This window comes from Aethalodelphis obliquidens, unplaced genomic scaffold, assembly GCF_003676395.1.
Source record: "Aethalodelphis obliquidens isolate GAN/ISIS:26980383/991018 unplaced genomic scaffold, ASM367639v1 scaffold88, whole genome shotgun sequence".
In the NCBI taxonomy this organism is placed as follows: domain Eukaryota; kingdom Metazoa; phylum Chordata; class Mammalia; order Artiodactyla; family Delphinidae; genus Aethalodelphis; species Aethalodelphis obliquidens.
In genome coordinates this window covers 5,930,176-5,946,050 of record NW_020838032.1, presented here as the reverse complement: position 1 = coordinate 5,946,050, position 15,875 = coordinate 5,930,176, and the positions used below count along the sequence as shown (strand labels likewise).

The 15,875-nt window shown below is 39.5% G+C and overlaps 1 protein-coding gene and 1 long non-coding RNA gene across 5 annotated transcripts in view; one reads left to right on the top strand and one right to left on the bottom strand.

Annotated features, from left to right (window-relative positions):
* The window catches only part of LOC113613480 (uncharacterized), a 68,348-nt gene extending 60,743 nt beyond the window's left edge, over positions 1-7,605 (top strand). Inside the window, exon 3 of the long non-coding RNA XR_003430271.1 lies at positions 7,006-7,605. This is a non-coding gene — a long non-coding RNA (uncharacterized LOC113613480). The remainder of the gene's footprint in view (positions 1-7,005) is intronic.
* Positions 1-15,875, bottom strand: part of GKAP1 (G kinase anchoring protein 1) — an 81,427-nt gene that overhangs the window by 11,814 nt on the left and 53,738 nt on the right. For 3 of the 4 annotated variants that reach the window (XM_027094206.1, XM_027094207.1, XM_027094208.1), the window contains one exon: positions 6,928-7,080. The exons of the other annotated variant lie outside the window; for it this stretch is intronic. In XM_027094206.1, the coding sequence (XP_026950007.1) occupies positions 6,928-7,080 (153 nt within the window). The remainder of the gene's footprint in view (positions 1-6,927; positions 7,081-15,875) is intronic. 4 annotated transcript variants of the gene reach the window in all.

The following is a 15,875-nucleotide window of genomic DNA, read 5'->3' as shown; positions in this document are numbered from 1 at the left end:
AAAATCAAGTTAAATGCCTGCCATCTTGTAACATACACCAAAATAAATAAATTTAAATGCAAAAAAATCAACCCAAAGTCATACTTTTCATAAGGATATATATACTGGTTCTCTATATCTAATGAGTAATGTGGTGACAATTTTATTCCAAAAATACTCACTGAGCACCTATGCTGGGTGCTGGGTGTACAATGGTGAACAGAACTGAAAAGATTCTTGCCCTCATGGGATTTGTCTGGTGGAGGAGGCAGATATTACATAAAGAAATGCTGCAATTAGAAACCAAGGTTTAAGCAATGACGAAAAGAAACACAGTGCTATAAAGGGAATAATGTGGATTATTCCCTGGTGGATCAGGGAAGCTCTGAGGCCATGACCCTTAAGATGAACCTTGAGTGACTGGGTAGGAATTGGCTAAGTAAAAAGTGGAGGGAGATAAGAGCTTTCCAGGTAGAAAGAACAGTAGGTATAAAGGCCCTGAGGCAGGAAAGAGCCTACAGAATTTGAAGGATATTAAAGAGGCAAGCCCGGTTGGAGATTAGTGAAGAAGATGATAGTATAAGATGATTATGGAAGAAAAAATCTGGATCAAAATTAGAAATATACATACTATTTTAATGGCCCAAAAATCTCATTTCCGGGAATTTATCTTAAATAGATACGTGAGGGGGGAGTATCTATGAAAGTGTTCACTGCTTTACAACAAAAAATTGGACATCAATTTAAATGCCCAACAATAAGGATATAGGCTAAATATATGACAAATTTACAAACTGAAAACTCTGAAATCACTAAAAATGATGATACAGAACCATAAAACACATCTGTATGATCTCAAAATTGTAATACTATATACAAAGAAAAAATCCTGGAAGGACATACATCAACATTTTAATAACTCTCTTAGAATTATTATGGAAGATTTCACTTTATTGTTTAAAAATTTCCTTTCATCAAAATTGTTTTATACTGAGTATATAATCATTGAATAATATAAAATAGTATTTTAACTAAAAAAAAATAAAACCACTTAAGTATTAAAATAAACTCTTTATAATATTACTAGCTAACATCTTTGAATAGGAAAGCTCTTCTGAACATAGTATGAAAGGGAGAAAACAAAAAGGAAAAGACTGATAGATTTAACTTGATGAAAAATCTCCAGAAACACTGAAACAAAATCAAAAGGTAAATGAAAAAAACTAGAAAAAACAGTTGCACCTATATGCAGGCATATGACCAATAAAAACTCAATAAGTGTGCAACCTCAGTAGTAAGCAATGTTATATCAAACTGGTATATTTAAATTTTTTCCTCATGGGCTGCCCTGGTGGCGCAGTGGTTGAGAGTCCACCTGCCGATGCAGGGGACACGGGTTCGTGCCCCGGTCTGGGAAGATCCCACATGCCGCGGAGCGGCTGGGCCCGTGAGCCATGGCCGCTGAGCCTGCGCGTCCAGAGCCTATGCTCCGCAACGGGAGAGGCCACAACAGTGAGAGGCCCACGTACCGCAAAACAAAAAAATTTTCCTCAGTGTGGGTAACTGAAATCAATTTAGCTATAAACATTATTATTTAATGTAAAAACATTACAGTTGACCCCTGGACAATGTTGGGGTTAGGGACACCAACCCTCTGAGAAATCAAAAATGCACATAGTCAGGGACTTCCCTGGCGGTCCAGTGGTTAAGAGTCCGCCTTCCAATGCAGGGGACGCGGGTTTGATCCCTGGTTGGGGAACTAAGATCCCACATGCTGTGGGGCAAGAGCCCGCATGCCGCAGCTAAGATGTGATGCAGCCAAAAAAAAAAAAAAAAAAAAAAAATACACATAGTCGTATATAGTCAGCCTTCTGTATATGCGGCTTCTCTGCATCCGCAGATTCAACCAACCTCGACTGAAAAAAATCCATGTATAAGTAAACCCAAGCAGTTCAAACCTGTGTTGTTCAAGAGTCAATGTATTACTTAATGATCTGAATTGCTCACCATCTCTGTATTTAACTGAAAAGTGGTCCATGTAAGTTTCTACATTATTGGGGAAAAAGTGTAAATCCACAGAAAAGTAGGACCACAACGAAGCATCAATGGTAGTTTTCTCCAAGTGAATGAGATTAGGGTCAATTTTTTTCCACTGCATCTGCAAATTGGGGATCATAAAGGTGCCTATCAACTTCACAGTTAACTGTGAGAACTGAATGAAATAATCATTTTAAGTACTTAATAGAATATCTGGTAAATATATACTAAGCCCTCAAGTATTTTTGCCACTATTAAAATTTCTTCACTTATCAGTTATTTCCAGAATTTCTACAACAAACATCACTTTTTAAAACAGAAAACCATATTGTTTTAATGTATACTCATTTTTATGAAGTCCTATATTTCATTAAATAAATTTTAAACTTATCTTCTAAGTAGAAGACATTATACTAAAATGAAGATAAAAGGGTCTATAAGTCTATGTCCACAAGAGATTTGTAATCTATTAAAAATAATAACAAATAAAAATGTGCTGTGTGAAATGTGCCATAAGAAAAACAAAATGCTATGAGGTATAGAAAAAGAAGGAAAGATCATATCCAGATTTTCTGTGTTTGGGATTGGGATAGGGCAATGAGAGAGCTTCAGGGAGGAGACGGCATGTGAAATGAACCTTGAGCAAAGCTGGGAAGGATCCAGCGCTGTGATAGGAGTGCTCTGCTCTAGCTAGAAGAAAAAACTGGAAAGAGTACAGCTGAAGTTACTTAGGCCGAAGCTACACTGTAGAACAATGCTTTCAAACTTACTGGACAGCGACCCATGTTAAGGAATGTTTTATATCGTGACCCAGAATGCACATACATGTCAGTGTATGTATGTATTTGTATGTTATATATATATATACACAGAAACAAATTTCATAAAATACGAACAGATGTCATATATGCTGACAACTTTTTTTTTTGGTTAGTGCTGGTAGCAATCTACTAAATTGATTTCAGGACTGGTTAAGTGGGTTGGGACTCTCAGTTTGAAAAGCTTGAGGGCTTTAAATGTCAGGTTGAGGACATCTGCACTTGATTCAACAGACACTGAAGCTTAGGGACATGGTGTGGCAGGATGGAAGTCTTGCTTTTCAAAAAGTCATCTGTTCAGACTTCCCTGGCGGTCCAGTGGTTAAGACTCCACGCTTCCAGTGCAAGGGGCACGGGTTCGATCCCTGGTCAGGGAACTAAGATCCCACATGCCGTGTGGTGCGGCCAAAAAATTTTTTAAAAAGTCATCTGTTAGGGGGAAGGGTGAGCTATGACAGGGCGAGAGAGAGTCATGGGCATATACACACTAACAAATGTAGTAAGGTGGATGGCTGGTGGGAAGCAGCCGCATGGCACAGGGATATTGGCTCGGTGCTTTGTGACAGCCTGGAGGGGTGGGATGGGGAGGGTGGGAGGGAGGGAGACGCAAGAGGGAAGACATATGGGAACACATGTTTATGTATGACTGATTCACTTTGTTATGAAGCAGAAACTAACACACCATTGTAAAGCAATTATACCCCAATAAAGATGTTAAAAAAAAAAAAGTCATCTGTTAGCAATGTATAAGATAAATTACCTAGAATTAGAAGGCAGGATGCAGAAAGACTTATTAGGTTACTGAAATAATACCAGTAAAAGATAATGAGAGCCAAAAAAAAAAAAGATAATGAGAGCCTAAACTAGAGAAATGTTAATAAGAATGGAAGAGAAGATAGATCTGAGAACTATTTCAAAGATTAAAAACTCCCAAACTTTGAAAAACAGAAAAGTGAAACAGGAGGTTCAGAGTCTGAATATCTGGATAAAATGATAAAACCAAAAACAGAAATGAGGAAGTCAAGCCAAACGCTTGGTTTGGAGCGTAAATGATGACCTCGAGTTTGGACATAGTGAGTATAAGGTATCCACAGAACAGGAGTGAAATATGCCACAAAGACAATTGATAAAACAGAGCCCCGAAGGCCATTAGAGGGAATGCCAGTGAAGCTGTGGAAAAGTTAGTAAACTCATATCCTGCTGCTAGAAGACAATGTTGGTAACACATCAAGAGCAACACAGATGTTTACATGCTTTGATGCAATTACTATTTTTTTTTTTTTTTTGCGGTATGCAGGCCTCTCATTGTTGTGGCCTCTCCCGTTGCGGAGCATAGGCTCCGGACGCGCAGGCTCAGCGGCCATGGCTCACTGGCCTAGCCGCTGCATGGCATGTGGGATCTTCCCGGACCAGGGCATGAACCCGTGTCCCCTGCATCAGCAGGCGGACTCTCAACCACTGCGCCACCAGGGAAGCCCTGGTGACTTGCTTTTTTCATTAAAGATTATGTTTTTGATATTCATCCATGTTGCTATGTATTGCTGTAGCTCATTCATTTCTCCTACTGATTTTGTTGTCACAAACAACTGAGTTTGAATCATTCTTGTTGAAGATGTCTTCAGGGTTTAATCTAACGTAGAATTTCTAAAACACAGTCTCCCCATCATCTTCAACTTTAAAAGTTAATGCCAAATTGTTCTCCAAAATGGTCATACCAAATTACATTACCACTAGTAATTTGTTACTGTTGTTCTACATCCTTACCATATGGCATATTGTCCAATTCCTATCACTAGTCTTCACCTTCCTTCCGTTTTTCCTAGGCACTGCAGTGAAATTAGTATTACCATATAGAACTTTGTCCTCTGCTCAAAAACTCTTTATTATCTCCTGACTAAATCATAAATCAGGCTTTTAAGTCCTCCACAATCCCTTCAAACCCACTATGCCAAATTTATACTATGCTCCTCTTTGAATTTTGTCTTAAACTGGTTTATTCTTCACTGCCTCCATTCTTTTACTCTGACATTCCAGTTTCTTCTCCCTCACTTCTTCATGTTCAAATTCTACTGTCCCTTAAATTCCAATTCAAAAGCTATTTTCCGACTTCCCTGGTGGTCCAGTGGTTAAGATTCCACTCTTCCAATGCAGGGGTCCCAGGTTTGACCCCTGGTCAGGGAAATAGATCCTGCATGCTGCAACTAAGAGTCTACATGCCACAACTAAAAGAGCCTGCATGCTGCAACTGAAGATCTCACATGCTGCAACTAAGATCCCACACATCACAACTAAGACCTGGCACAGCCAAATAAATAAATAAATAATTTTAAAAAGCCCACAAAAACCAAAAGCTATTTTCTCCTAAGAAAGCCATCTCTCATCTCCATTCCTATGAATTACCTTTTTTGGATCTACCACTTTCCACCTTGTACAAAAACAATTATCAAGTGCATGCTGTGTACAACATGCTCTGCTAAACATTTTACATCATAATCGCTAATTTTCATAATAACAGTGCCTGAAAGGCAGGTAATTTCATTCCAATGTAACACAGCTGATAAGCTGCAGTGCTATATTTTGTGTTATTAGGTTTGATTTCAAAGACTGTTCTCTTTCTACTATACTGCACTGTCACTTTGGTTTTAAAATATCATTAACATTACTTAATAATTTAATTAAACTTATGTGTACCCAACTTTGCCCTACAAAAGATCTGAAACATCTGATTATTTGCTCAAGTATATTAATATCATTCTTACTATCCAACAATGATCTGAGATGACTCAGAAAAATAAGAAGATACAAACCACAACGGGGAAAATCATAATCAATGTAAAAAGAGGAAACAAATATGCTAACTATAAATGTTAACACAGTTGCTTGCACTGTACATAAAATTTGACAGTCAAGACAAGACAGGAAAACACAAAATTTAATTCAATGCCGAAAAGGAAGAAGCTCACAAGTACCTCAGGGCAGGCAAGGATTTCCCGTACTAAGTTGAAAATAGATTTTCATGTGGTATAGTGTTTTTATAAAGCAATATTATTGCTGCATTGGAGTGACAAGTTCTTAAGAGTCTGGCTTCTTTTGTGTCCTATATAACACAACACAGCAGTGTTTAATTTGTTGAATGACTGACCAGTAAGTATTGGAGGTCAATATAAGGTAAAGAACAGATTCACAGTTTAAGAGGAAGTAAAAGAGAAGACTGGTGGCTGTGGTGAGAACAATAAATGCAGACTTAGAGGTCTCTATAGGATAATATCTTTTCTTTCTTTCTGTATTTCTCCAAACAATATTTTAAAATGTGAATACCATTCTTAGCTTGTGAGCCTTACAAAAACAGACTGCTAAAAAAAACAAAACAAAACAAAACAGACTGCTGACCAGCCATAGTTTGCAACCCCTGGTCTGCAGGATAAAATTCTAACTTCTTAGTTTCACATAAAAAGACCTTTATAATCTAAATCCAATCTATTTCTCTAGTCATGTTATCCCACACTCACTTAAGTCTATACTTCTTAGATGCAGAATTTTTCAGTTTCCTGAATATTAAGTCTAAGGCTTTTCATAGCTCTGGGCCATTGCTCTTGCAGCTCCCTTAGGTTTTCTCCATTTCTCAGTTTATACAGTTATTCACCATTCAAAATCCATCCCAAATGTCACTTATTTATATACCTTTCCCAATTCACCCAAGGAGTGATCTATTACCTTTTCTATTCAAAAACCTCTTTTTTATTGTTCATATCTCTCTTAAAGCCTTCATCATGCTGAATGATATTTTTCCAGTCTCCCTCCTCCTATCCCCACTACTCTGTCTAAGGCATGGATGGTCTTATCCATCTTGATATTCCCACTCCCCTACACTGGTGCCTAACAATACCTAGCATTATAGCACATGCTCAATAAATATTCATCAACTAAAGAAGTCTTCATACTTTTTAATATAAGTATCTATGTGTAATAATGACTAAGATAATATCCTAAAACTGTAACTTTATACAATCATAATTGGGTTCCACTGCTTAGGTTTTTTAAAAAAGAAAAATAATTTCACTGTGATTTTAAGAGAATTTTCTATTTTACATGCCTGGTTGTGTTCATGAGCTGTGCAATTATCTGTTCCATTATATTCTGTAAGCTGTTCTCTTCTTTTTTCTCTAATAAGAATTTTATGAACATCATCTTCCAGTCTATTGAAGAATCCTCCATCATGTGATAAAGTCTGAGAAGAACTCAATTCCTGTCAAAAATGAATTAAGATTTACTATCAATCAACACAAAAGTGCATGCATGCATTTAATAAACCTGGTCAGCCACTAGAAGGATAGAGAATGAAAAAAAAATAACATAGAGACAATCAACCATCTGATTCTTCTCTATCTCCAGAAGATAACCAGTGGAGATACATTTGCAAATGTCCTTTTCTTTACTTCATATTTTTTGAGTTGGGTATTGCTTGATTTTTAAATTATTTTTTATCCATGTACCATACAATTTACCCATTTAATTTGCACATTTAAATGGTTTTTAATATATTCACAGAGTTGTACAACCATAACCCATTTATAAAGTTACATCAAGCCCAAAAAGAAACCCAGAACTTATTAGCATCATTTCCCATTCCCTCCTAATCCCTCCCCTCAGCTGTTCCCTAGGCAACACTAATTACTTTCTGTCTGTATAGATTTGGCTATTCTGGACATCTGATATAAATGGAATCATACCGTATAAGGTCTTTTGTGACTGGCTTCTTTCACTTTGCAAAATGTTTTCAAGATTCATCCATATTATAGCACCTATCAGCACTTCATTCCTTATTGCCAAATAATATCCCACTGATGGATACACCATATTTTATTTCTCAATTCATCAGTTGATGGACATTTGAGCTGTTTCTACCTTTTGGTTATTATGAATAATGCTCCAGTAAACATTCATGCAACAAGTTTTTGTGTGGACATGTTTTCAGTTCTCTTGGGTATATACCTGGAAGTAGAATTGCTGGGACATATGGTAACTCTATGTGTAACCTTTTGAAAACTTGCCAAATAGTTTTCCAAAGTGACCATACTATTTTACAACTTGTTAATATATTCAGTGTATGAGGCTTCTAATTTCTCCACATTCTCACCAACAGTTGTTATTATACATCTTTTCAAATTATAAACACCCTAGTGGGTGTGAAGTGGGTGTGAAAGAGATTCATTGTGGTTTTGAATTGCATTTACCTGATGGCTAATGGTGCTAAGCATCTTTTCATGTGCTTATTGGACATTTGTATATCTTTGTGAAAAAACGTTTATTCAGATAGCTTGCCCAATTTTTTTGTTATTTTTTTGTTTTTTAAACTACATGTGAATTTATTACTAAAAAAATTTTTTTGGGCTGCACCACACAGCACATGCAATCTTAGTTCCCCAACCACGGATCGAACCTGTACCCCCTGCATTGGAAGCATGGAGTCTTAACCACTGGACCGCCAGAGAAGTCCACTTTGCCCAATTTTTAATTAGGTTACTTTTTATTTTTGAGTTTAGGAGTTCTTTATAAATTCTAGAAACAAGTCTCTTATCAAATACATGATTTGCAAATATTTTCTCCCATTCTGTGGGTTGTCTTTTCACATTCTTGACAGTATCCTTAGTATCACAAAAGTTTTAATCTTGACAAAGCCCAATTTATCCAAGAAATCACTGCCTAACTCAGGGTCATCAAGATTTACTCCTATATTTTCTTCTAAGAGCTTTATAGTTTTAGTTCTTACATTTAAGTTTATAATCCATTTTGAGTTGTTTTTTGCATATGGTGTGAGAAGGGGTCCAAATTCATTCATTTGCATGTGGCTATCCAGATTATTATTTTCCCATTGAATTGTCTTGGCACGCTTGTCCAAAATCAACTGAACATAAATAAAAAGGCTTCTTTCTGGACTCTTAATTTTATTCTTTCAACCCATATGTCTACCCTTATGCCATACCACACTGCCTTAACTACTCTAGCCTTGTATTGCTCAAACTTTTACAGTATATTTAAAAGCAATTTTTACATAAATTCTACACACAAATGATAAGGAGATAAGACTATCACAATCTACTCAATTATGTAAAGTTAGAGAGTTTATATGTTCTCCAAGAAAAGTAGCATTTCCTTTCCAACTTCCTGTCGCAAGACAGAGACTGAAGAAAATGTTCCTCTCACTCTCATAGCTTTTCCCTATGTCCCACATTCTTGAGTTTTAATATTCCCGATTTTACCCATTTCAACTGTATTTGTCAGCAAATGACCCAACAGTTCAATGACTGTTCATCCTTTTCCTTTCACCTTATCTTAGAAAGTGTTTGAAAGAAAAAAAAAGTGTGTATCAGTGCTTAATATACAAATAATATTTTAAATGTTTGTAGAGCACTTTATATTTTGCAAAGCACTTACAGAAACATCCCTTTAGTTGAATCTCATTAACACTGTAAGAAACTGATAGAGCAAGAATATTTTCCCCACAAAGTAATCATAGTCATAGGAAAGTTAAATAACTTGCTCATGAGTGATTCTACTGCCAAGTGGTACAGCTATAACTCAAAGTCCACTGCTTCATAAAATACTTCCAGTATATTCTGGTAAGACTTCATTTTAAAGCAATGAATACAACAATGCTTAAAACACTGCTGAGCTTCTATGGAAGGTATAGCATGATGATGGCAACTAATCAGCCTCTGGATTTCACTACTTTAAATAGTGCAGTTCCAACTAATGTCCTCTGTTTTTTGATAGCTGCTACCATTACCAGCATGCCTATCCCAAAGGGTACTCTGTCCTTGATATTTTTTCTTTAGTGAGGCATAAAATTTCTTTTCAGCCTAAGGATAGAAGTTTTCAAAAGATACCTTGACAGGAAACTACAGAGAAATGAAACAAAAATGAACCAACAACGCCCCCCTCCCCCAACACACACCTCAACAGAAAAAAGACAAAAATGCACCAAGTGTTAAGAACACAGATTCTTTAATAAGTCTAGCCAATTCAATTTCAATTTAACAAATTCTGAGCACCTATTATGTGCCAAGAATGTAATGAAAAAGACAGTACAGTGTTTGTGTAAGTATAGCCTTATAGATCACTGGAACATAATTAGGAGACTGGACATAAGCCTTCACATTTATGGTCAATTTAATTTTTATGAAGGTGTCAAGTTACTTCATTAAAGAAACAATATTGTTTTCAACAAATGGTGCTGGGAGAATGGATATAAACATGCCAAAAGTGTATCTGAACTCTTTCTTCACACTACACACAAAAATTAACTCAAAATTAGATCATGGAGAAGATTCTGTGAAGATGGCAGAGTAGCAAGCACCAGGAACCTGTGTCCTCACACAGACAATAACTGCATTGGCAGAATCTGTCTGATTTGGGAACAACTATTTTGGAACTCTGAAGTCTGTTGAAGGCTTGCAACTTCCAGGGAAACTCTTGGATGGTAAACTGCAGTAAATTTTGGTCAATTTCAGCTCTTAGCACAGTAGCAACTACCCATCCACCACCCTCAGTGATGTGGCAGGCAGCTGTGTACATGTTCCTGGAGCAGCTTGTACACAGTTTATGAGAGCCAGGGTGGGCAGCAAGGAGCCTCTCCTCCAAATAATGGGGATCTGTGTTCTGGTCACTAATTGCCGCTTCTGATTACAGAGGTACAGACCAAGACACAAAGAGGCAGGCAGCCGTTTTTGCTGCACCTCCCCTCATTGTTGCAAGCCCCTCCCCATCTAGCTGAAGTGACTTCCAGTGGATTTAAAGAGCTAGTGCTCTCCCCCTCCCCCCTCATATTTTGCTTTTCCACTTTTGAGAGCCAGACTTTAAACAAGAGGCCATTCATGGGCTTCCCTGGTAGCACAGTGGTTAAGAATCCGCCTGCCAATGCAGGAGACACAGGTTTGAGCCCTGGTCTGGGAAGATCCCACATGCCACAGAGCAACTAAGCCTGTAAGCCACAACTACTGAGCCTGCACTCTAGAGCCTGTGAGCCACAACTACCAAGTCTGCAGGCCACAACTACTGAAGCCCGCACATCTAGAGCCCATGCTCCGCAACAAGAGAAGCCACTGCAGTGAGAAACCTGTACATCTCAACAAAGAGTAGCCCCCCGCTTGCCACAACTAGAAAAAGCCTGCACGTGGCAACAAAGACCCAACGCAGCCAAAAATAAAATAAATAACAAATTAAAAATATATATTAATGTTTGAAAAAATACAATAAAGACCAGCTTATTAAAAAAAAAATAGGCCATTCAAAAACAACTGCCTGTAAGGGGACAATTAGAAAGTGACTATGAATGCCCAAGGAAAGGCTATGAAAAGACCTAAGACATTAAGTTTACAACAATCAAAAAAAAAACCCAAAACAGTAATAAAAAACACCAATCCCTGAGGAAGGAGGAGAATCTGATTTCCAGAGTTACCATATTAGTAGACTCAAATGTCTCATATTCAACAAAAAATCACAAGGCATACAAAGAAACAGGAAAGTATAACCCATTGAAAGTAAAAAGAAATCAACAGAAACTGTTCCTGAAAAATACTTATTTATGGCAGTTGTATTAGACAAAGACTTTAAATCAACTCAACTGTCTTAAAGATGCTCAAAGATTTAAAGGAAGATGTGGAGAAAATCAAGAAAACAATGTGTGGACAAAATGGAAATGTAATTAGGGATTAAAAAAAGAAACTTAAATTTCCAAAAGGAAATTCTGGAGCTAAAAAGTACAATAACTGAAACAACACATTCACTAGAGCGACTGAAAGGCAGAGTTGAGCAGGCAGAAGAAAGAATCAGTAAACTTAAAGACAGGACAACAGAAATTATCTAGGCTGAAGAACAGAAAGAAAAAAGATTGAAGAAAAGCAAACAGAGCCTAAGGGACCTGTGGGACACCATCAAGCAGGCCAACATACAAATTGTGGGAGTCTTAGAAGAAGAAAAGAGATAGAAAGGGGCAGAGAGAATATCTGAAGAAATAATGGCTAAAAACTTCCCAAATCAGGGCTTCCCTGGTGGCGCAGTGGTTGAGAGTCCGCCTGCCAATGCAGGGGACACAGGTTCGTGCCCTGGTCCAGGAAGATCCCACATGCCGCGGAGTGGCTGGGCCCGTGAGCCATGGCCACTGAGGCTGCACGTCCAGAGCCTGTGCTCCGCAACGGAAGAGGCCACAGCAGTGAGAGGCCCGCGTACCGCAAAAAAAAAACAAAAAACAAAACCCACAAACTTCCCAAATCTGATGAAAGACATGACTATAAACATCCAAGAAGCTTAAAGAACTCCAAGTAAGATGGACTCAAAAAGACCCACAGCAAGTCACATTATAATAAATTTTCAAAAGACAATGACAAGGGGCTTCCCCAGTGGTCCAGTGGTAAAGAATCCCCCTTCCACTGCAGGGGACACAGGTTCAATCCCTGGTTGGGGGAACTAAGATACCACATGCCGTAGGGCAACTAAGCCCACATGCCACAGCTACTAAGCCCACGCACCTCAACTTGAGAGAGTCCACATGCCACAAAATACAGAGTCCACATGCTCTGGAGCCCGCACACCACAAGTACAGAGCCAATGTGCTCTGGAGCCCATGCGCCAGAACTAGAGAGAAAAAACCTGCATGCCACAACTAGAGAGAAGCCTACGCACTGCAACGAAGACCTGACGCAGCCAATTAAAAAAAAAAAAAGACAATGACAAAATAAAATCATAAAAGCAGCAAAAGGAAGAAAAGCATCATATACAAGGGACCCTCTATAAGGTCATAAGCAGTTTTCTCATCAGAAACTTTGAAGGCCAGAAGACAATGGGCTGAAATATTAAAAATACTAAAAGAAAAAAACCTTTCAACCAAGAATGTTATATGTGGCAAAACTCTCCTTCAAAAGTGAGTGAGAAATCAAGACATTCCCAGAAAAACAAAATCTGAGGGAGTTTGTGACCACTAGACCTGCCCTGCAAGAAATACTCACGGTAGTGCTGGGAAGGTAAAAAGAATGAACATTAGACAGTAACTCAAAGCCACATGGGGAAGTAAACATCTCAATAAAGGCTAATTATAAAAGCAAGTATTGGGCTTCCCTGGTGGCGCAGTGGTTGGGAGTCCACCTGCTGATGCAGGGGACACAGGTTCGTGCCCCGGTCTGGGAAGATCCCACGTGCCACAGAGCGGCTGGGCCCGTGAGCCATGGCCACTGAGCCTGCGCGTCCGGAGCCTGTGCTCCGCAATGGGAGAGGCCACAACAGCGAGAGGCCTGCGTACCACAAAAAAAAAAAGCAAGTATTATTGTAAAAATGGCATGTGACTGTACTTTTTGTTTTCTACATGATTTAAGAGACTAATATGTTTAAAGAACAAAAACAATTATTGGTGTAAATGCTAACATTAACATAACTTTGATTTGTAACTCCAAATCTTGTTTTCTACATAACTTGAAAGACTAATGCACTTAAAATAATTATCAGTTTATGTTTTGGGGCATGCAATGCATAAAGATGTAATTTTGTGACATCAGCAACTGAAAGGGAAGAGTGGTCAAGACAGCAGAGTACAGAGACCAAGAGCTCACCTCCTCTCACAAGCACACCAACTTCACACCTATCTGCAGAACAACCACTGATGAAGAAGACTAGAACCTACCAGGAAAGATCTTCTACAACTAAAGACATAATGAGATGGGTGGGAGGGGTGGACTCGTGACACAGTCTAATCCCATACCCCCAGGTGGGCAATGCAAAAACTGGAGAATAACTATACTGCAAAGGTTCTCCCACAGGAATGAGAATTCTGAGCCCCATGTCAGGCCCCCCAGCCCAGGGGGCCAGCACTGTGAAGACAAGCCCCCAGAGCATTCAGCTTTGAAGGTCAGTGGGGCTTAACGACAGGAGCCCCACAGGACTGGGGGTGATAGAGACTTTACTCTTAAAGGTTGCACACAAAATCTCATGCACACCGGGGCCCAGGGCAAAAGCAGTAATTTGACAGGGGTACATCTACCTGCTGGTCTTGGAGAGTCTCCTGGAAAGGTGGGGGGTGGATGCGGTTCACCCTGGGGACACAGACACTGGTGACAGACATACTGGGGAACATTCAGCTGTGTGAACTCTGCTGTCATGGGGCCTGACATCTGGGCTCATCAGCTCCAAGACCTGGCACCACCCAAGAGCCTGCAGGCTACAGTGCTAGGACACCTCAGGCCAAACAACTAACTGGGCAGGGACACAGCCCCAGGCATCAACAAACAGGCTGCCTGAAGACTTCCTGAGCCCACAGCTGCCTCCAAACATGCCCCTAGATATGGCCCTGCCCACCAGAGGGCCGAGACCCAGATCCACTCACCAGTTGCCAGGCATCGGCCCCTCCCACCAGCAAGCCTGCACAAGCTCTAGATTAGCCTCACCCACTGCAGGCAGACACCAGAAGTAAGAAAACTACGATCCTGCAATGCAGGCCAGACCCAACCCTGGGACCAGCCAGGCCCTGACCCTGCCCACTAGCTGGCCAAAGCACCCTCTGGGACACCATGGACCCAAAAACTGTATCAGGAATTGCCTCCCCCCAAAAATCTGAAACGAGCTCTGAGATCCCTGGGACCTACAGCCAGACTCTAGGACAAGCTCTGCCTGCTAGTATTCCAGCACTAACCACAGGATCTGGCAACGGTGCACTGGCAACAGCCACAGACTCTTCAGGACCCTGACTCTGCCCACCAGTAAGCCAGTATTAGCCCCGGGGCTCCCTAGGACTCTGCATCCAATCCAGCCACTTTATGACCAGGCCCTATTAAACAGCAGCCAACAGCATCTGCACGAGGCAGGGCCTAGCAACTAAGCAGACTAGGGGCCAATCAAGGCTACCAGACTGCTCACATAGTGAGCCTGCTGCAAAAGAAGGACCACACAGCTCTCTTAGTGGGAAGCCCCAGAGCACACAGCTTGGGTGCCAAGAGGAGAGTGCACAGTGGGGACACACCGGATGCTTCCTACAGAAGGCCACTTCTCCTAGGTCAGGAATCAGAGCTGACCTATCACATACACAGAGATATGAATAGCAACATAGACAAAATGAGGCAGCAGAGGAATATGTTCCAGACAAAGGAACAAAATAAAACCCCAGAAGAAGAACTAAGTGAACTGGAGATAGGTAATCTACCCGAGAAAGAGTTCAAAGTAAGGATCATAAAGAAGATCCAAGAACTCGGCGGGAGAATGGATGCACAGAGCAAGAAGTCGGAAGTTTTTAACAAACAGCTACAAAACCATAAAGAACAACCAAACAAAGATGAAGAATACAATAACTGAAATGAAAAATACACTAGAATGACTCAATAGTAAACTAAATACTTCAGAAGAATGGATCAGTGAAATCACTGCCACTGAACAGTAAAAAAGAAAAAAGAATGAAAAGAAATGAAGACAGTTTAAGAGACCTCCCGGACAACATCAAAAGCACTAATATTCACATTACAGGGGTCCCAGAAGAAGAAGAGAGAAAGGGCCCGAGAAAATATCTGAAGAGATAATAGCTAAAAAACTCCCTTGAAAAGTAAACAGTCACCCAAGTCCAGGAAGCACAGAGTCTCATACAAGATTAACCCAAAGAGGAATACACCAAGATAAACTGTAATTAAAATGACAAAAATTAAAGATAAAGAGACTATACTAACAGCAGCAAGGGAAAAGCAAAAAATAACATACAAGTGAACTCCCATAAGGTTATCAGCTGATTTTTCAGCAGAAACTCTGCAGTACAGAAGGGAGTAGCATGATATATTTAAGGTGATGAAAAGGAAAAACCTACAACCAAAATACTCTATCCAGCAAGGCTCTCATTCAGATTTGACAGAGAAATCAAAGGCTTTACAGACAAACACAAAATGAAGGAATTCTGTACCACCAAACCAGCTTTACAACAAACGTTAAAGGAACTTATCTAGGCAAAAATGAAAAGGCCACAACTAGAAACAAGAAAATTACAGAATGAAAAAGCTCACTGGTAAAGACAAACAT